General features: G+C 43.0%; 1 protein-coding gene across 5 annotated transcripts in view; it reads right to left on the reverse strand.

Moving 5' to 3' along the window:
* The window catches only part of igsf9ba (immunoglobulin superfamily, member 9Ba), a 115,221-nt gene that overhangs the window by 58,721 nt on the left and 35,016 nt on the right, over positions 1-21,484 (reverse strand). For all 5 annotated transcript variants that reach the window (XM_047391518.1, XM_047391519.1, XM_047391521.1 and 2 more), the window contains exon 3: positions 7,042-7,188. In XM_047391518.1, the coding sequence (XP_047247474.1) occupies positions 7,042-7,188 (147 nt within the window). The remainder of the gene's footprint in view (positions 1-7,041; positions 7,189-21,484) is intronic.

Here is a 21,484-nt window from a genome sequence, read left to right on the forward strand (position 1 = left end):
TGTTTTAATGTCTAAATTTAGGTTTTTAAAAGAAAACTCAGCAGTCAGTTCAATGTAACTTTGTGCTTCTATTTTAAGATTAATTTGATTGATTTCGTATAATATTTAGCATAATTCATGCTATCCTCGAGGGAGTAAGCATCAGCTGACAGGAAGTAGGTGACAAACGTGGCGTTGCTGTGACAGCAGCAGGTACATCAGCTCACCTGGGATTTGTTTCACATCATCAGCTGAGGCTCCTCACACAAGAAGTGTCACCACAGATGGGGGTAAAATGGGAATTACATAAGAAAGCAACCTGCGCAGTAAAGTCCTGCCCTACTTACAGCAGCTCTGCATCAATTATCTACATTAGAAAATGCTTGAAGAAGTTTTGCTCCTTCTGTTCGTCTCTGTAGACCATACAGCACAAGTAATTTGCTCACCAACTTTAAAGTGGTTTAGCATCTCTTCAATTTCCCAGTGCACTTTTCTTTACTTGTTTCTGCTCCTAAGAGAACGCAGCTACAAAAAGAACAAATGTTTTATTGGTTTAACAACATAAAGTTCAAATATCTCAGTCTAAAACTACAGGGAGAAGAAAAAAGCACTCAAGGCAAGATTCCTGTCTACTAAAATTGCTACAACTTACAGAATTATGTGCAGAAAAAGTCCCAATCAATGGATTTTTTTATTTTTATTTTACAAACACAAATTCACCAGGCTGTACCCAAATGCTACTGATAGCACTATTTCCCCTAAGACAGCAACAAAGAACACTAAAAGCTGTTTTCACACATACAATGCACCTCTGAAGGTTCCTAGCCTTTCTCCCAGCAAACTGTCACATTATTGCATTTTCAAAATCAAGTCTCACAATCAGTTCCTGCAAGCATAGACTGTGCAATAGGCTGTCATGGGCAGGTACAAAGACTGAAGACAGAAACTAATTCTATACTCAGCCAAAGTGGAGCTCTTCTTTTTAAAAAAAGATTTAAGGCGATCTGGTATCTTTGAAGCAAATAGCTGAAAAAAAATGGGATTGGTTTAAAACTTTTGCACAGCACTATTTATATTGGGTTCACATACACCATACACCTTAAATTTGGGCTTTAATGCTTTTAATGTGGTATTTGAAGTGTTCTGTTTCCAGAGTGGAATGATCATCATTTATTTTGTTTTAAAAAGGATTTTAACTGAAGAAAGGTTTCTCTTATGGTGGATTTCTATTATCCAAGCAGGCATAAATATATATTACAGACATCCAGCTAATATTTGGTTAAATGTCTTTATGCAATTTTCCCCTCAATCACACACTTTTCTTGGCCATCAACAAGCTTGTGCCATAATTTTGGTTCATATTTGACCTTAATTATGGAGATGGTCAAACTCTTCAGTTTCTATCATATTTGACAGAAACTGTATTGTTCATTCAAATCGGTTGGTTTACTGGCACAGACCCCATGTTTAAGCATAATCCATAAATTTCCAAATGTACTGAGGTCAGAGCTTTGGACAGGCCATTCAGGAAGCTTAATGTAAGCCATCCAAAATTAGTCTTGACAAATGTTTGGGATCACTGTCCCAAACTGTTGTTAGATAGATAGATAGATAGATAGATAGATAGATAGATAGATAGATAGATAGATAGATAGATAGATAGATAGATAGATAGATAGATAGATAGATAGATAGATAGATAGATAGATAGATAGATAGATAGATAGATAGATAGATAGATAGATAGATAGATAGATAGATAGATAGATAGATAGATAGATAGATAGATAGATAGATAGATAGATAGATAGATAGATAGATAGATAGATAGATAGATAGATAGATAGATAGATAGATAGATAGATAGATAGATAGATAGATAGATAGATAGATAGATAGATAGATAGATAGATAGATAGATAGATAGATAGATAGATAGATAGATAGATAGATAGATAGATAGATAGATAGATAGATAGATAGATAGATAGATAGATAGATAGATAGATAGATAGATAGATAGATATAGATAGATTGATTGATTCACTCTTGAGCACCTAAATCTTGTTTTTGAAATGAAATAAAGTTGCATGTTGTAAAATCATTTTGGCCTGCAGGAAGAGGAGTACAAATAAAATATTATAAACAAAACTAATATGACATTTATATCTACAATGAGTATATGTAAACTTCTGACCAGAAGTGTACTCACTTTATAGGAGATTTGTCTGTATTTTCCGTGAATTAGTAAAATTATTACTCACTAAGTGGCACTAAATTTCATTCATGAGGTTTCGAATGAATGATATATTCTTAATATGTGATGTTGTAAAAATGCGCCTGTTGTTTCAGGAGTACCAAGAAGACGGAAGATACAGTGGATGAGGGAAAATAGAGATGAGAAGAAGGAGGAGGACAGAGATGGAGACAGACTGGCCTCAGTGTCTTTTTCGGGCACAAAGCCTTGCCATCTGACACCTGCCACCGAGCGGGCATGGAGTCCCTGTCCGCTTGGCAGGAAGTCGGGGCCCACAAACAGGAACCCAAAGGAGGAGTTCATGCAAATGCCAACAGCCAAAGGAAATGAGTGTCCTTTAATGTCTGCGGGGCCCTGGCGAAGACGGCACCTGCTTCCCTCAAAGACTCCCATTTAGAGGACTACAACGACTTAACTCCCCTGTTAGATGTTTGAAATACTGAAACAGCTTTTATATTGTAAGAAATGGGTTCACATCAGTCTTGCTGCTGCAGCTCAAAGACCTCAGCTCAGAGCAGCTTATTGTGAATATTAATGATGCGGTTAGTGAGATGCAGCTTGCTTAAACAACTAAACATCTACACAAATACACCTACAGATGTTCCCAAACCCCAAACAGCACAAAGGAGTGTGGAGGACCTTCAGCGGCAGAACATGACCCATTCAGCCAATTTAACCAACAAACAGAGATTTCTTGTTGAAGCAGATAGTAATTCATAGTGGGCAGTTGGGTAATACACAAAGAAATCATTATATTCTGCCTTGATTACAGCCATTTAAACAGATCAGCAATTTTATCCTAAAGTAGCTATGCGGCGCAGCTGACTTTCTCAATGCTTCTTTACAAATTATTTTATATGCCATGCGTTGTAATCATTACTCAGATGGGGAAAGCACAGATGCTGTAAAAACATTGGCAAGAAATCAAAGGGAATATGCATAACGTTTACGCAGCTCTCGTTAAATTCACAGACCAAAAATATATGTGAGTGAGCTTGACAGCACTTTGCCCCCTAAGTCCTCTAACAACACAGAGGATTACAGCTTCTGAAGTCTGTGAAGTTTCAAGTGAAATCAACACTTCAAGTCTGAACATTTCTCTGTTTTATTACCTTAATTTTCTAGGAACTAAAAATGGCAGATTAATTCAGCTATACAGCTAAATTACAATAGGAGCTGCACTCATCTATGGTAAAATATGCAGCAGCGTAGCCTCATCCGAAGCATTCTTCATATAGTGCCTTGTAAAACCTTTTTTACACTTCGAACCACTTCACATTTTGTCATGTGTAAAGTGTTTTTGTAGAATTGTATGCAATATACCAACACAAAGTAGTACATTGATGTCAAGTGAAAGGAAAAATATTTTGAATTGTTTTGTTAAACTTGGGGAGAAATTTAAAACATATCCCATCATCACAGTGTCAATACATGCAGAATTATATGGGTGGAGGAAAACTAACTCTGCATCACTCCATGAACACACTATTTCCATGGTGACAAGTGTTGATGGCAGCATCATGCTGAGCGGATGCTATTCCAGACATAAATTAAACTGACAATCTGCAGCAAAACTTATAATTTGCTGTTCACAGATCAGTCCAAATGTGCAAAGCTGGTTGAGATATAACTTGAAGACTAGCAGTTTTAATTGAAATGAAAGAGTTTTCTCCAAATTATGATTCAGGGGCACAGGGGTAAAATCAGATCAATGCACAAAAAAAAGAATTTTACTATTTAAAAAATGTGGATCGTTTTGCTAATACTTCACAACTATGCACCAGTTTGGATTGGCTTATAAAACAGAATCCTAATAAAATACAATAAGGTCTGTGATGGCAAATGGGGAAAAGTCAAAAACTGTATCTAGCAGATACAGGACTTTGCAGGGCATAAAACACATGTACATCACTGTCTTTGATGCTCTGCAACAACATGAAGACACACTGATCCACTGGGGCATTCCTGGGAAATGCAATGGTGCAGATCTTTTTTTTCCGCCTGCTCTTCAGGTTAATAGCTCTCAGACTACTGACTATCACTGACGATCCTCGCTGGAACCCCCTGAACACAATCAATCCCTACTCTAAGCAGCCTCTCACTCCTTTTTACCCGAGGCCTTTGTCAAGACAGAAAAGCAACCTCTGTCAAGCAGTGCCCTATTTAAACATCCTGCTAAAAATGGGAAATGGTTAATGTCCCCTGGACCAGAAAGACAGGTTTTTGAAGAGGATGTTAGTGAAAGACTGCAACCTACAGTGCCGATTACATTAATTGGCACCCCTGTAAAGATGTGTAAAAAGCATTAAAATAATTAATCTTTTATTGCAGTAGCATATTAAAAGTTAAAATTTTAGAAAAAATTCAACCTTATCAGTGCCACCTTATCAGTACCACTGCTTACTATGCACAACCTGCTTTTAGTCAATAGGACATCACTTAGTTTTCTCCTATAAGATTTTACAAGTTTAAGGCTTACAGAGAGAGGGGTCATTTACCTTTTTTTGTGCAGTCTCCTTAGATTGTGCAGAGTCCTTGGTTGTCTCTTATGCTCTTGTTAAGTCTAGGGACTGAGATGGCCATTGAAGAAGAATTTTCTGTCTGAGGAATCATTTATGTGTGTTTTGACTGCATTTTTGGGTCAATATCCTACTCAAAGAGCCAATGACCCACTTTAAATTTTCCATTGTAGAATCTGCCAGAGCTTTATTTAAATTCCTTTCCAAACTCCTACATTTAAATCATATCTTCCTATGTTTCCCGCTTTTAAAGTTCTTTTAATGCTGTGCCGAGAAAGTTCCAGTGAATGTTAAAGTAAAGCACTGCTTCACCCCCCCCCCCAACCCATAGCTGCGTACTGCCTCACAGCTGGTTAAAAACAGGCTACTTCATTTTTTCCTTGCTTACCAAAACGGAAAAATTTGGTTGATATTAAGTCTCTGTGCTGTTTCTGTAAATTACCCCTAGGAGTGTGAGCATGCAGAGGTGTGTGTCTCTGTCGATCTACAATTAAAGTTAACATGTGCTTATCCAATATTTCTGTTTGGAAATAAACGTAACAATAAATAAATGTTATAGATGAAATCATTATAATTCTGAAAATTATACACTCACCGGCCCCTTTATTAGGTACACCTGTCCAACTGCTTGTTAACGCAAATTTATAATCAGCCAATCACATGGCAGCAACTCAATGCATTTAGGCATGTAGAAATAGTCAACACGATGTGCTGAAGTTCAAACCAAGCAACAGAATGGGAAAGAAAGGTGATTTAAGTGACTTTGAACGTGGCATGGTTGTTGGCGCCAGACGGGCTGGTCTGAGTATTTCAAAAACTGCTGATCTACTGGGATTTTCATGCTGTGCCACATGTACCATCTCTAGGGTTTACAGAGAATGGTCCAAAAAAGAGAAAATATCCAGTGAGCGACAGTTCTGTGGGCGCAAATGCCTTGTTGATGCCAGAGGTCAGAGGACAATGGCCAGACTGGTTCGAGCTGATAGAAAGGCAACAGTAACTCAAATAACCACTCATTACAACCAAGGCATGCAGAAGAGCATCTCTGAAAGCACAACACGTCGAACCTTGAGGCGGATGGGCTACAGCAGCAGAAGACCACACTGGGTGCCACTCCTGTCAGCTAAGAACAGGAAACTGAGGCTACAATTTGCACAGGATCACCAAAATTGGACAATAAAAGATAGGAAAGCCTTTGCCTGGTCTGATGAGTCTTGATTTCTGCTGCGACATTCGGATGGTAGGGTCAGAATTTGGTGTCAACAACATGAAAGCATGGATCCATCCTGCCTTGTATCAACGGTTCAGGCTGGTGGTGGTGGTGTAATGGTGTGGGGGATATTTTCTTGGCACACTTTGGGCCCTTTAGTACCAATTGAGCATCATGTCAATACCACAGCCTACCTGAGTATTGTTGCTGACCATGTCCATTCCTTTATGACCACAGTGTACCCATCTTCTGATGGTTACTTCCAGCAGGATAACGCGCCATGTCATAAAGCACAAATCATCTCAGACTGGTTTCTTGAACATGACAATGAGTTCACTATACTTAAATGGCCTCCACAGTCACCAGATCTCAATCCAATAGAGCACCTTTGGGATGTGGTGGAACGGGAGATTTGCATCATGGATGTGCAGCCGACAAATCTGCAGCATCTGTGTGATGCTATCATGTCAATATGGACCAAACTCTCTGAGGAATGTTTCCAGTACCTTGTTGAATCTATGCCACGAAGGATTAAGGCAGTTCTGAAGGCAAAAGGGGGTCCAACATGGTACTAGCAAGATGTACCTAATAAAGTGGCCGGTGAGTTTACATGAACATTACATCAGAATCAGAATCAGAAAAGCTTTATTGCCAAGTACGTTTTTGGACATACAAGGAATTTGTTTTGGCGTAGTCAGTGCAATACAATACAAATTAAACAGTATAAACATATCTACAATATAATATAAATATATGTGCACAGTTTTAAGTGAGTGAGAGTAAGAGTGAGAGTAAGTATAGAGCAGTACATGTGAACATTATAACTGTCTTTTTGTTTGAAATATTTTGGAAGCAATATGTTACAATCTCTTTGTCTACAAATCAGCATCTAAAGGATGATGGGGTGGTTCTCATCATCTGGTGTTAAGAAGTGATGAAGGAAAGCTCAATGCTGTGTCTTCTAAATGGAAGATTTTTCAGTATGGAGCCAAAGTGGCTTATTGATTAACTCCAAGTTCCAGTTTTTACCCACTTATTCACACTCACAAACCTATTCATCCAGTCTGATGACTCACCATTGACCGTGAGGTGCACCCAGCTGCCATTGTGGAAGGTGTCGTACTGTTGCTCCAGCATCAGGACCCTGCACTCGTACCAGCCCTGGTCCTCCGAGCGCACTGGGTCAATCTGCAAGGAGGCCTTCCCATGGAGAGAGGCTCTGCCTGCAGACAGAGAGGGAGAAGGAGATACCCAAATTAACCTCTACAACAAAACAAAAGTCTGCTTGTTGTGTCTCCATGTTTGATAAATAATATTAATAGTAATGATTTTTTTTATTTTGTGGCACTAGTGGCTTATATTTTGTAAGTTGACCAACAGGAAATGGGGTGCGGGGGAGGAAAAGATATGCAGCAAAGGTCAACAGGTGAGGATTCAAACACGTGACAGCTGTGTCAAGGGCTGTAGCTTCCATATATAGGTTGCACGCTTTACCACTGTGCCGCCGCAGCGCCCATGAATATTACTGTTTTGGAGTGGCCCAGTCAGAGTGCCAACTTGAATCTGATCTGTAGAGGGAGCAAAAGATTAAGGTGATGGCAAAGAAGGCTCCCAACCTCAAAGACGAGAAGCTCATGACAAAAGATTATTCATCAAATTACCAATGGAATCATGCAAAAAGCTGCTCAACAATTAGACGAACAGCCCGAGTGTTGTAATGCCAATTAAGATTTTTCTGCTAATTGTTAGAAGAATTTAAATAATACTTTAAACTCATCTTTTTATAAAAATCTAAATTAATCTTTCTTTCATAATTCAGTTTTCTTTTACAATGTTTTATTAGCTTTTAAGAGATGTTTGTCACATTTTGTATCAGACCTCTGAAATGAATGAAAATAAGTTCAAAATCTTCAAGGGGTATGAAAATTTTGGGCTTAACTTTATTTAGACATACCTACACATACATGTAGGTACTGTTTACTTTTATTGCCTTTGTCAATAAGATGTAACAATATAATAGTCATAATGTCTCTCCAAAATGGAAGCTCCAATAAACTTAACCTTTAGGTATTATTGTAGAACTCGATTTCTAGTGCAGTAGAGGTTCTGACGTGGCTAATAGAAAGCTTTAAAAACATAAAACAGTTTTAACATTTTGATTAAAAAAAAAAAATTAAAAGTCTTACATCGGTCTGTTAAATATAAATCTCAAAAAAAGAAAATTAGTTTATGAAAAACTGAAAGAACAGCATAAACAAATTCGGTAAAAAGGTCAAATAAAAATTGTTATTCAAACTAAAATGTTCAATGTTAAAGTTTGGAGGCTTCTTTTGGAGCTGCAACTCATTCTATATTTTTTGTATTTGATTTATAAGAACAGACCATGTGAACTGTTCTTATGACATACAGACTTTGTAGCTGAGGTTTGGCCTAATTTACAGCTTGCTAAAATAGAAGCGCTGTCTAGTGGAATAGAAAATAACAGTCTGCAAGTTCACCTATGAGCAATGTCTGTGTTTCAATGCAAAGCTATCATGGTTCAATCTGCAGGTTGTATTACATCAAGCTCCTGCTGGCAGGTGTACGTCAATAAATCATAAATTACACTCTAAATATAATACAGTCATCCCAACTGGCTGTCAAAAATAAAAATAAAAACATATTCCCCACATCAGTTAACTATTCCTTTAACTATTTAAAGATAACTTAATAGCTATGTGGCTACAGAATCAGGACTTAAACATGAAGCTGTCTGGGAGATGCACCTTCATCTGAATTAGCATAAATCATTTGATGTCATCCTAAAAGAAAAATGTCAGTCTTCGACTTCACAGAAATCATATACCTTATACAACTTTCCCATCCTCAACTCTTCCTATTTCAAGGCTGAGGATAAATTGGAGTTCCAAAAGGAGGAAATCACGAGGGATGAGAGATGTAAAGGAAACCAGGCATGGCTGAAACCTTCAGCTTCTGAGCTGCCTGTCTTCAAGCCTCCAGCCCTGCTGCTCATACGGCAGCCTCTGACAGCCTGGCAGACTAAAACAGGCGCTTCTGCTCTGTCTGACAAGTGTTCACAAATGGGGCATTTTTCCAAACTTTGATGAAGATGTACTGTAAGTATAGCTTCCTGTCACTTCAAAGTGAGTGTCAGGCAAATAAATTGACATTGAGGGAGTGCTGAAATTGCTTTTGCAGCAACGAAACTGCATTAGTAAGATACTAAAGCCAAGAACTGCTTTCATACTCAGGAAGGAAAAAATAATAAGATAAATTTTTTTGTCAGCAGAAAATCAATCCAGCAAACAGGAAGTGAGAAAAATGAGGGCTACAAACTTGCAGCTTGTCTTACGAAGTCTGGTTTATTTTTTTATTTTTTACAAGCTCTGATGTGCTGTGTGTGAAGTGATGGAGTGAAGCATAGGGATCAACTTGAGCTCCCAATTTGTCAAGAAGTGAAAGGGTGCCACTGTTAAAAGAGTTCACAGGAATGTGTCCAAGTCAAGACTGGCCTCATGGGCACTGAGCACTCACACCATACAAGGTTATTTCTCATGTAAAAGCAAAGGAGACAGCATCTTGTTCAGATCACATCACGGATTTCACCAAACAGGAGAGCTTCACAACTGACAAATATAAGGATATATAATCACAGCAAACAGTGTCTTGCTAATGCATTCACTAAAATCTTTTGTTTTGCTTTTGTTCTGTGCTTGTGCTTCACAATTATGCTCAACCATGACTTTTGTGATTGTGACATGGAAAAATAGGGAAAAGTTCAAGGGTTATGAAACCATTTGTAAGAAACTGTAAATAAAACGTTGAAATAAAGTTGTATAATTTTAAACAGTGTTGGACTACAGCTTTAATTTAGCATGTATTCCAGTCTAAATATAGCTCTCCCTAATAAGGGTAAATAAAAACTGGCACATAGAAAAGGCATCAACTAAAGGATGCCGCATCTCTCGGGTCCTGTATCAGATCCTCACTTGATATCATTCCTACATTTCCAACACTTTATGTATGCTTTTGATACATTAAATTGCCAAAAGTATTAGGTCAAACCTAGTCATTGAATTCCGATGTTCCAATCACTTCTTTTGCTGCAGGTGTAAAAAGTCCTATAAAGAGTCCTGACCTCAACTTCTTGAACACCTTTGGGCTGAATTAGAGCAAAGGCTGTAATTCTGGATTTTCTCATCTAACTATAAACACAGTGCCAAACCTTGTGGACCTTGGGACCTTGTAAACCTTGTTTACAGAATAATAATAGTATTTCTGCAATAGTGTTCCGAAGTACAAACCTCTGCTGACCAAAAACAAAAAAAAACTCAGGATCATATTTTCGAAAGAAAAAACAAAAAAAACATCTTGATTATCCTCAAAGCGCTTCGGGACATTTTCTAGGGACAGACAAGACCCAAGTGGAACTTTTTGGAAGGATGTGTTTCCCAACTTTATGACATAAAGCAAACACAGCATTTCAGGAAAAGTACCTATCACACTCATAGTTAAATATCGTGGTGGTAGTGTGATAGTCTTAGAGACTGCTATGCTGCATCAGTACCTGGATGACCTGCTTTAACTCATGGAACCATCTGCTCTCTTCAGCCAACAGTTTGGGATCTTCATCTCAAGGACATTTGGGGGTATGCAGCAGGACAATGATCTAAAGCAAAACAACATGTTCACCTCAAAATACATAAAAAATCTGAATTAGGGTTTCATGATTAAGATGCTGTGACAAGAACAGGCTCCGATATGATATAATTTAAACTGTTCTCCAAAGAAGAGTGGGCCAAAATTCCTCCACAGCAATGTAAAAGGCTCATTGCCAGTTATCACAGATGTCTGGTGGTAACATTTATTAACAACCCGTTATTGGGTTTAGGGGTAAATTCCTTTTCACATAGGGCCAAAGTATTGCATTTTCCCTTTAGTAAAAAAAGGAAACCACACAAACTTTATCTTTGTCTGATTTAAAACTTTGTTTGAATATCTGAAACTTGTTACAAAGCAAAAACAATACAAACATGTAAGGGAGTGATCACATTTTTACTGCTCTGTATATAAGTTCACAAATTTAGTGTGTGAAATCACCAAGCCTCCAAGTTTGAGAAACTGAGTATTTTCCTAAACCTGGTAGCAAAACTAACATTTCACACATTTTACCACTGTCCAAGAACCGCAGAATCTGACATTAAATCCTCACAAGATGCACATCTGAATTATTGATTGCATCTTTGCTATGAGAAAGTGTGAGTGAGAAAACAAAAATAGACGTTTTTAAATGGAATAGTTTCCATGAAGCTGCAGGGAAAACTGGGAACAAGTTAACAGCAAGATTAAAATCCTATTTCTAATTTTGCATTATTAAAAGAAACACAGCTATTGCACTGATAACATTTCTTTCTAACTGCACTGTGAAAAATATCTGGATTTGTAAGTATGGCATTCATAGAGATTTGTATCTGTTTGGGTAGCAGGTGTGTGATGGAATAATCACACATGTACTCTATTCATCAACTTTACTTACAGTGACTGATAACAATTCATGGGAATAGCCCAAATGAGCTCTGAGACCACATGAAGCCATTAAGCAACCCAAACGAGCATCTCATAAAGCAAAGTCCGGCGTCACTATGAAAATGCAATCCCCAGAATACACTTTAATCTATGTAATGAGACTGGCCATATTCATGTTGCATCTGTTCGCTGATAATTCCTCAACAGTGGACTTGGAGCCACATGGCGGACGCCCAGTAACAGGATCCAAGTGAGCACAGTGGAGTGTTGAAAAGTGCTGCTCATTGAAACCCTGTTGTAAGAAGGTTAAAGTAAACAATGAAACACTCCAGCAGATTCAGTGAGTCTGAAGAGACCAATGTAAAATGAAAAAGAGGGTTCCCAAGATAATACGTGTTCACTGCTGTGAAGACCTGCTTCAAAAACCGTTCCAGTGACTTAATTATTATTCACCTACTTTTCACACTATTCATTTGAATAAAACACAGAAAACCTGACATATCCTTATGTTGGAGACACAAGAGAAGTAAATCCCTCAGCTTTTTCACAAGCCTGTTTTCATTCATTTATGTTAATTATGTGGTCCAGGAAAGCTTTGTAACTATTAAAAATATGGGAAAAGGGACTATTCTGATCTCCTTCTGAAATCTTGCCTTTCAGAGAAGCTAAGGTGGTAAGCCAGAAGAGGAATATTATTTGTGTTCTGTTGTGTGATGCTAAGATAAATACCAATTATGTTCCCATAATTTTAAACTTGCTTCAATAGATATTCTCAGATTAAAGGGATGGTTCAGATTATTTGGTTTGAGAACTGTGAGCAGTACATCTCGTTAGTCCGTGTCCTATATAGACAGCGGTCAGAAGGATTTTAGTTTGGAAATGTAAATGCAGATCACAATACTGATGTAAGAACCATTGCACAGGGTTCTTTACATTTTCAAAATCTATAACTTTCAGATTTCAAGTTGTAAACTTTTGTAACTTAAAATAATTTAATCTAGGTGTTCCAATCACTTCCATGGTGATAGCTGTGTAAATTTAAGCACCTCAGACATGCAGACTGCTTCTACAAATATTTGTGGTACACCTTCATCAATTCAGTGAACCCCAGCCTGGTACTGTGATAGGATGTCACTTATGCAATAAGTTCAGTCATGAAGTTTTGTCACTGCGAATTATTTCACAGTCAACCATTAGTGGTATTACAACAGTAGCAGGGATTGGGAACGACAGCAACTCAGCAAGGTCTCCAAATTTCTGCAGTGTCAGTCGCAACAAACCTCTGAACTTAATGAGGTCTTCAGATTACCTCTAGGACAGTGCATGGAGAGCTTCGTGGAATGGGTTTTCATAGCCAAGGAGCTGCATCCAAGTCTTACACCATCAAGTACAATAAAAAAACGTCTGATGTAGTGCTGTGAACACTTACATGACCACACTGTGATAGAAACATTTGGTGTGAAGGGAATTATGGTGCAGGGCTGATCCCCCCAAACCCCCATCCCCCCGCCCCTGGTTCCAGTGACATTGACTTTAAATTGCTTCACATAACAACACAATTCAGACAATTTCAGGCACCGAAGTTTGTGGGATCACATTGTGGATTGCCCATTCAGTTCCAACATGACTGGAAATGCCCCCAGTCAATTGCAAAGCAACGTCCATAAAGACATGGATGAATAATTTTGGTTTGCAGGACCTGGACCTCCACAGAGCTTTGACCCTCAACCTGACAGAACACTGTTGAGATGAATTAAAGCGGAAATGTGAGCCAGGCGTTATCGCCCAACATCAGTATCTGACCTCATAAATGCACTTCTGGAATAATGGTCAGATATTCCCACAAACACAGTTCTAAATGTTGTTGAAAACAATCCCAGAACAGCTCTGAGCCCTGTTAGCTGGTATCTGGTAGATCACTTGGAGTTTAAACTGACATCTACTCAAATAAAAGCCTACTTCAGAACAAATTGTAACTGTGTAAAAACAATCTGCAGTTATTTTTAATTATCATGACATTTTTAAGCATATATTTTATATAATACTTTTTATAATCTATTTCAATGCCATAACCTCCTTTATTATTATCATTATTTTATAACACTCAGCAGTTTGGCCATAAACCTGAATCTCTTAGTTTCCCACCAGCAGCAGAGGTTAACATTTAACTCATAAACATAAAGTATTTATAGTCAATAAAAGACTGCATATTTCATCAAGGAGCTGGTATACTACACAAAACAAAAACAAAATTAATACTGAGTGGTTATAGCTACGTGACAACATTTGCAACTAAAAAATGAAGCCAAACAGTGTAGTTTTATGTATGCCTACTGAGCCTAGCGGAGCTCCTTAAAGGTCCCCATGCTTACATATCAAGCTTCTTAACAGAAATAAGCATGCTCCCAGTTTGACACTTTGAGATAATTCTCCATTATGTATAAAGGTTTTTAAATGCAAAACTGAGCGAATCGCCTCTTTCAGAGATGAGTTGATGGCCCTTAACCCTACACTTATTAAGAAACTGACATTTTGCAAAACTGAGATTTTCTGCTAGTTCTGTCATAATGTTAACCGCCGACCTGACCCACATGCAGAGAACAACCAGAGACAGATGAGATTGGTGAATGTTTATTTAAACACAAGATCCTGGGAACGGGAAACAAGACTGGAACCGTCTGGCTGCGGGAGAAGAGCAGAGTTACAAACTGGACCTCAGAAAACGCACCAGAACTGATTGTGCAGCTTACAGGTAAGCGCAGGGAAACCCGCCGGGGGGAATGGTCATAGATCCAGTGGTGTAAGAGAGAGTGGCTCGCCTTGACCGCCATGTTCGTTGAGATGGGGCCGAAAGAAGGTGCTGGGAGGGCGGACAGGATTCACTTCGCTGGTGGCTCACAGAAGAGTCAGCCTGAAGGTTCAATTCGGGACTCGGTTCAGAACAATTCTTTAAATCTCTGATCAACTCCGCCGGATCCAGAGATAAGGCACCTGGAAGTGTCAGGACAGGCAAAATCAGTGCAAGTTTACAGAAAATTTCAGAAATAACTTTCAAACTACGAGAGTAGATTTCAGGGGAGGCCAGTAGCTGTACCGCAAGGGAAAAAGGCTCAGGCAACGAAGTGCAGGCGCGGCCTCTTCATATACTGCCCAGTTGATAAGCCTGATGAGCTGCACCTGTCCCTTCTCCAGCACCTCCAGGCAATGGCACCAAGGCCAGCTTGATGGCCAGTAGTTCGCGTTCTCCCACCTCGTAATTCCGTTCAGCAGACGTCAGGCGACGGGAGAAAAAGGCGCACGGATGAAGTCGTCCATCCTGCCAGAAAGCTGGGAGAGGACCGCTCCCACCCCGGTGTCCGAGGCATCCACCTCCAGGGTAAACTGCTTTGAGGGATCAGGGTGGATCAGAACCGGGGCCTGAGAGAACCTCTCCTTCAGGCGGGTGAAAGCGGCCTTGGCATCAGCGTTCCAGCTGAATGGCGCCTTGATGGAAGTCAGCGCTGTAATGGTGCTGCTACCTGGCTGTAGTTCCGGATGAACCTCCGGTAGAAGTTTGCAAATCCCAAGAACTGTTGAAGCTTCTTGCGTGAATCCGGAACTGGCCACTCTAACACTGCTCTCACCTTCTCGGGATCAGCGCGAACCTGTCCACCCTCCAAAATGAATCCCAGGAAGCTGACGGTGGACTGGTGGAAGGTACACTTTTCCACCTTGACGAATAGTCTGTTCTCCAGGAGGCGCTGAAGGACTAGCCGGACATGGCGGCGGTGCTCCTCGAGGTCTCTAGAATAGATTAAAATATCGTCCAAATATACAAAAACAAAAACATTCAGGAAGTCTCTTAGGGCCTGAAACACCGCTGGTGCATTGCACAATCCAAAGGCATGACTAGATACTCAAAGTGGCCGAGGGGGGTCTAAAACGCCGTCGTCCACTCGTCCCCCTGGTGGATCCTGACGAGGTGGTATGCGTTTCTGAGGTCCAGCTTAGAAAACACAGTGGCCCCATGAACGGGCTCGAAAGCGGAGGCTAGGAGCAGCAAAGGGTACTTGTTCTTAACAGTGATAGCGTTAAGACCCCTGTAATCTATACAGGGGCGTAAAGTGCCATCCTTCTTACCAACAAAGAAAAAACCCGCAGCCAGGGATGAGGATGATGGGCAGATTATACCAGTCGGTAGGGACTCCGCTATATAGTTTTCCATAACACGTCTTTCAGGACCAGAGATCTTATATAGACGCTAGAAGGCAGGGGAGCGCCAGGAATAAGATCTATTGATATAGGGCCGGTGGAGGGGCTTGTGATTTATTGAACACTGGTCTGAGGTCATGATACTCGGGAGGGACTCCGGCCAAGTCCGGAGTCTCCTCCTCGTTACAAATAACGGGAGCAGAACTGGGACAGACGGCAGATTGTAAACACGACTGCAGGCAGCTCTCAGACCAGGCCTCCACCCGGCATTCAGCCCAATTAATATGGAGGTTATATGGAGGTTAACTAACAAGCTTTGAGCTATAGGGAAGACTGAAAAAGAAATTCTCTCCCTATGATTACCTGAGACCACTAACTCCAGAGGCAGAGTGCGATGAGTTATCTGATGTAATGACAGCCCATCTAAAGCTAGAACCTGGCGTGGATGAGAGAGAGGCTCTTCTTCTACAAGTTTCTGATCTATTAAGTTTAATTGACAACCTGAGTCAACTAATGCAGGAAGTGACCTGGAACTAATGTTTCTAAACAACACCGCAGGCAGAGTAAATCTAGGGGCTTCTAGGCTAACAGGCTGGTCCGCCGGCTGCCCCTTTAAGACCGACGGACCCCCATTTTGGCCGAATGGGGCAAGAAGAAATGAAATGTGAGGCTATACAGTAAAAGCACTGGTCAGCCTCCCGCCGCCGCCTCTGCTCACCGGGCGAGAGTCTAGCCCTTCCCACCTGCATGGGCTCGGGCTCGGCGGGAGCACTCAGCTGAGGCTGCCGACCAGGTGACACAGAGTTAGCGGGGGTCTACCGGCAGCTCTTTCAAAACGGGCTCGCCTTCTCTCTCTGAGACGGGAATCAAGGCGGACTGCTAGGTCAATATAATCATCTAATTCTTTAGGCTCCTCCACTAGGGCTAACTCGTCTTTTAATGCCTCATCCAAAGACTGAAAAAATGCTGCCTTTAATGCGCTGGTGTTCCAGCCAGAAGCTGCAGCTAAAGTGCGGAAATCTATAGAAAACTCAGCCACTGAGCGATTACGCTGTTTTAATGTCCAGAACCTGTGAGCAAGACTGGTCTGATCAAAACCTAACTCAAATGTTCTTCTAAACTCTGACTCAAAGTCTGCATATGATATCTGGAAACTGTTTGTGGAAGAAAACCTCGCCTCTGCCCACTGGAGTGCCCTCCCAGTTAATAAGCCCAGAATATAAGAGATCTTTCCCTCATAATGAGGAAAAGAATGGGGCAACCTATTAAAAACTAAAGAGCACTGAAGCAGAAAACCGCGACAACCTCCCACCTCCCCCAAATATCTTTCGGGATTGGGGGAGGTTACCTCGCGGAAGTGCTGGTGTTGCTGAGGCGGAGGGTAAGCGGCTGCGCCCCCTACCAGAGTGGAGGGCTCTGGTGCTGAGGAGGTCTGGTTACAAGCCTGCTGGAGGAGCGAAGCCATCTGCTCTGCCTGCTGACTAGTCTGCCACTGCTGATCCAGAATCTCCCGGAGGGTAGAATCATGTGAACTGATCTGCTGGCTGTGCTCGGCTAATGTCCTCTGGGGGTTCTCCGCGGGGTCCGGCTGGCCTGAGCGTTCTGTCATAATGTTAACCGCCGACCTGACCCACATGCAGAGAACAACCAGAGACAGACACAGACACACCATGGATTCTGACAAGTTCTTCTAGTTTAAAGCACTTTGAGTGGTCACTATAACTGAAAAAAATACATACATTCAGTCCATTTGCCATTTTAAGACCAATGATAGAAATAAAATAATAAATCAAAAATAGAAAATACGTAGTTATTAACTTCGACTCATGCGTACCCAAACTAAATAGTTGCAGCGTCTGTAAAAACACATCTGTTAAATTGGGTGGGCTTAGACCATTACGAGTTTTAATACCAATAAGAATGCCTTACAGTCAGTTGTAAAATGCAGAGGTAGCCAAAAATCATTGAGATATGTGCTAGCTTTCTGGTTCTGTCAGCGTTTAGTAAGTTCGTTCGTTCGTCGTCTTCCGCTTATCCAGGACCGGGTCGCGGGGGCAGCAGACTCAGCAGAGACGCCCAGATGTCCCTCTCTCCAGACACCTCCTCCAGCTCCTCCAGGGGGAGCCCAAGGCGTTCCCAGGCCAGCCGAGAGACATAGTCCCTCCAGCGTGTCCTGGGCTGTCCCCTGGGCCTCCTCCCGGTGGGACGTGCCTGGAACACCTCCCGAGGAAGGCGTCCAGGAGGCATCCGGTATAGATGCCCGAGCCACCTCAACTGGCTCCTCTCGATGTGGAGGAGCAGCAGCTCTACTCTGAGCCGCTCCCGGATGGCCGAGCTCCTCACCCTATCTCTAAGGGAGAAACCACACTGCTCCTCCTGAAGCCGAGGTTTGACTATCGGCCGGACTCTCATCTCCAATACCCTGGCGTAGGCCTTACCAGGGAGGCTGAGGAGTGTGATCCCCCTGTAGTTGGAACACTTCTTATGAAGGGGGACCACCACCCCAATCTGCCAGTCCAGAGGCACTGTCCCCGACCACCATGCAATGTTGAAGAGGTGTGTCAACCATGACAGCCCTACAACATCCAGAGACTTGAGGTACTCACGGCGGATCTCATCCACCCCCGAAGCCTTGCCACCGCAGAGCTTTTTAACCACCTCGGTGACTTCAGCCTGGGTGATGAAAGAGTCCAACCCCGAGTCCCCAGCCTCTGTTTCCACCACGGAATGCGGGATGGCGGGATTGAGGAGATCCTCAAAGTACTCCTTCCACCGCCCGATAATGTCGAGGTCAGCAGTCTCCCACCCCCACTATAAACAGTGTTGGCGAAGCACTGCTTCCCCCTCCTGAGGCGCCGGACGGTTTGCCAGAATCGCTTCGAGGCCAACCGGTAGTCCTTCTCCATGGCCTCACCGAACTCCTCCCAGGCCCGAGTTTTTGCCTCTGCCACAGCCCGGGCCGCAGCATGCTTGGCCTCACGGTACAGGAGTCCCACAAGCCAACCACAGCCAATAGGACTCCTTCTTCAGCTTGACAGCATCCCTTACTGCCGGTGTCCACCACCGGGTTCTGGGATTGCCGCCGCGACAGGCACCGCAGACCTTACGGCCGCAGCTACGGGCAGCAGGATCGACAATAGATGCGGAGAACATGGTTCACTCAGACTCTATGTCTCCAACATCCCCCGGGATCTGGTCGAAGCTCTCCCGGAGGTGGGAGTTGAATACATCCCTGGCCGAGGGCTCCGCCAGGCGTTCCCAGCAGACCCTCACTATGCGCTTGGGCCTGCCAAGTCTTTCCGGCTTTCTCCTCCTCCAGCGGATCCAACTCACCACCAGGTGGTGATCAGTGGACAGCTCAGCCCCTCTCTTTACCCGAGTGTCCAAAACATGCGGCCGAAGGGTGTCCTGGTGCCAAGTGCATTGATGGACACCCTTATGTTTGAACATGGTGTTCGTTATGGACAATCCGTGACTAGCACAGAAGTCCAATAACAAAACACCACTCGGATTCAGGTGTCACTGTCGTTCCCTACGTGGGCGTTGAAGTCCCCCAGCAGAATAATGGAGTCCCGGGGAGGGGCACTATCCAGCACCCCCGACAGGGACGCCAAGAATTGCCGGGTACTCTGCACTACCACTCGGCCTGTAGGCTGAAATTATAGTCAGAGACCTCTCCCCATCCCGAAGGCGCAGGGATACGACCCTCTCATCCACTGGGGTAAACCCCAACACGAGACGGCTGAGCTGGGGGGCAACAAGCAAACCCACACCATCCTGCCGCCTCTCCCCGTGGGCCACTTCAGAGTAGAAGAGAGTCCAACCTCTCTCAAGGAGATGGGTTCCAGAGCCCACGCTGTGCGTGGAGGCGAGCCCGACTATTTCTAGTCGATATCTCTCAACCTCCCGCACAAGCTCAGGCTCCTTCCCCCCCAGCGAGGCGACATTCCACGTCCCTAGAGCCAGCCTAAGCATCCGGGGATCGGGCCGCTGAGGTCTCCACCTTCGTCCGCCACCCAATCCTCTTTGCACCGGCCCCTCACGGTTCCCCCTACAGGTGGTGGGCCCACTGGGGGATGGCCTCGCGTCTCTCGTTCGGGCTTGGCCCGGCCGGGTCCCGCAAGGAGCAACCCGGCCACCAGGCGCTCTCCGACGAGTCCCGACCCCAGGCCTGGCTCCAGGGTGGGACCCCGGCTCCGCCGTACCGGGCGACGTCACCTGCCTCGATATTTTGGTCCTCATGAGGGATTCTTGAACCACTCTTTGTCTGACCCATCACCTAGAGCCTGTTTGCCATGGGAGACCCTACCAGGGGCATTTAGGCCCCAGACAACATAGCCTCTAGGATCATTTAAGCACTCAAACCTCTCCACCACGTTAAGGTGGCGGTTCCTATTAAGTTAAAAAGGACAAAGTTTTGACATTTAAAAGATGGACTTATTTATCAGCAGCAGGTGTTAGAGCATAACTTGAGGGAAAATACCACAGTTTTACTGTATTACAGTAGTCAAGCAAAAATTTAGAACAGAATGGTAAACATGTAAAGAATAATCTCACCCTTATAATATTGATTGTTATTATAGTCATAATTATATTATTATGTATTTCAATTCTGATTCACAAACACATATAAATAATAAGAAATCCCAGGTGAGTTTTGACAGTGTGTTTGAAATCAAATACAAAAGCTCCTGAAACCCTAAGTTGGACACTTTGCAAGTTTAACTTTAAATCAAATCAAACTTTATTTCTAGAGCACTTTTCACACAGATAACAGTAACTCTGTTTTACAGAAGCTGAAAACAGAGGGACGGTTGTAATAGCACTTTAGACTAAGTAAATAAACACACACAAAATTGAAAACAGAGAAATTTAAACAGGTGAAGAACTGAGGAAATGTAATTGTGTAATTAAGTGAGGAAACACCAGGGGAGGAAAAGAAAAAAGAAGAAAAAACTTCATGAAAACACTGCAAATCTAAAAAAATTATAATGAATACTTACTAAACGCCCTAAGAAGGGTGACCGGAGGGTGTGTTCAAACTACAGTTGGATCACACTCCTCAGCCTCCCTGGTAAGGCCTACGCCAGGGTATTGGAGAGGAAAGTCCGGCCGATAGTCGAACCTCGGCTTCAGGAGGAGCAGTGTGGTTTTTGACCCGGCCGTGGAACACTGGACCAGCTCTATACCCTCTACAGGGTGCTCGAGGGTTCATGGGAGTTTGCCCAACCGGTTCGCATGTGTTTTATGGACCTGGAGAAGGCATTCGACTGTGTCCCTCGTGATGCCCTGTGGGGGGTGCTCCAGGAGTATGGAATCGGGGGCCCTTTATTAGGGGCCATCCGGTCCCTGTACGAGCGGAGCAGGAGTTTGGTCCACATTGCCGGCACTAAGTCGGACCTGTTCCCGGTGCATGTTGGACTCCGGCAGGGCTGTCCTTTGTCACCGGTCCTGTTCATAACTTTTATGGACAGGATTTCTAGATGCAGCCAAGGACCGGAGGGGGTCTGGTTTGGGGACCAGTGGATTTCGTCTCTTCTTCTTGCGGATGACGTGGTCCTGCTGGCCCCCTCTAGCCAAGACCTACAGCATGCGCTGTGGCGGTTCGCAGCCGAGTGTGAAGCGGCTGGGATGAGGATCAGCTCCTCCAAGTCCGAGGCCATGGTACTCGACCGGAAAAGGGTGGCCTGTCCTCTTCAGGTTGGAGGGGAGTTCCTGCCTCAAGTGGAGGAGTTTAAGTATCTCGGGGTCTTGTTAACGAGTGAGGGAAGAATGGAGCGGGAGATCGACACTGTGCCGGTC

The sequence above is a fragment of the Girardinichthys multiradiatus genome, chromosome 18 (assembly GCF_021462225.1).
Source record: "Girardinichthys multiradiatus isolate DD_20200921_A chromosome 18, DD_fGirMul_XY1, whole genome shotgun sequence".
NCBI lineage: Eukaryota > Metazoa > Chordata > Actinopteri > Cyprinodontiformes > Goodeidae > Girardinichthys > Girardinichthys multiradiatus.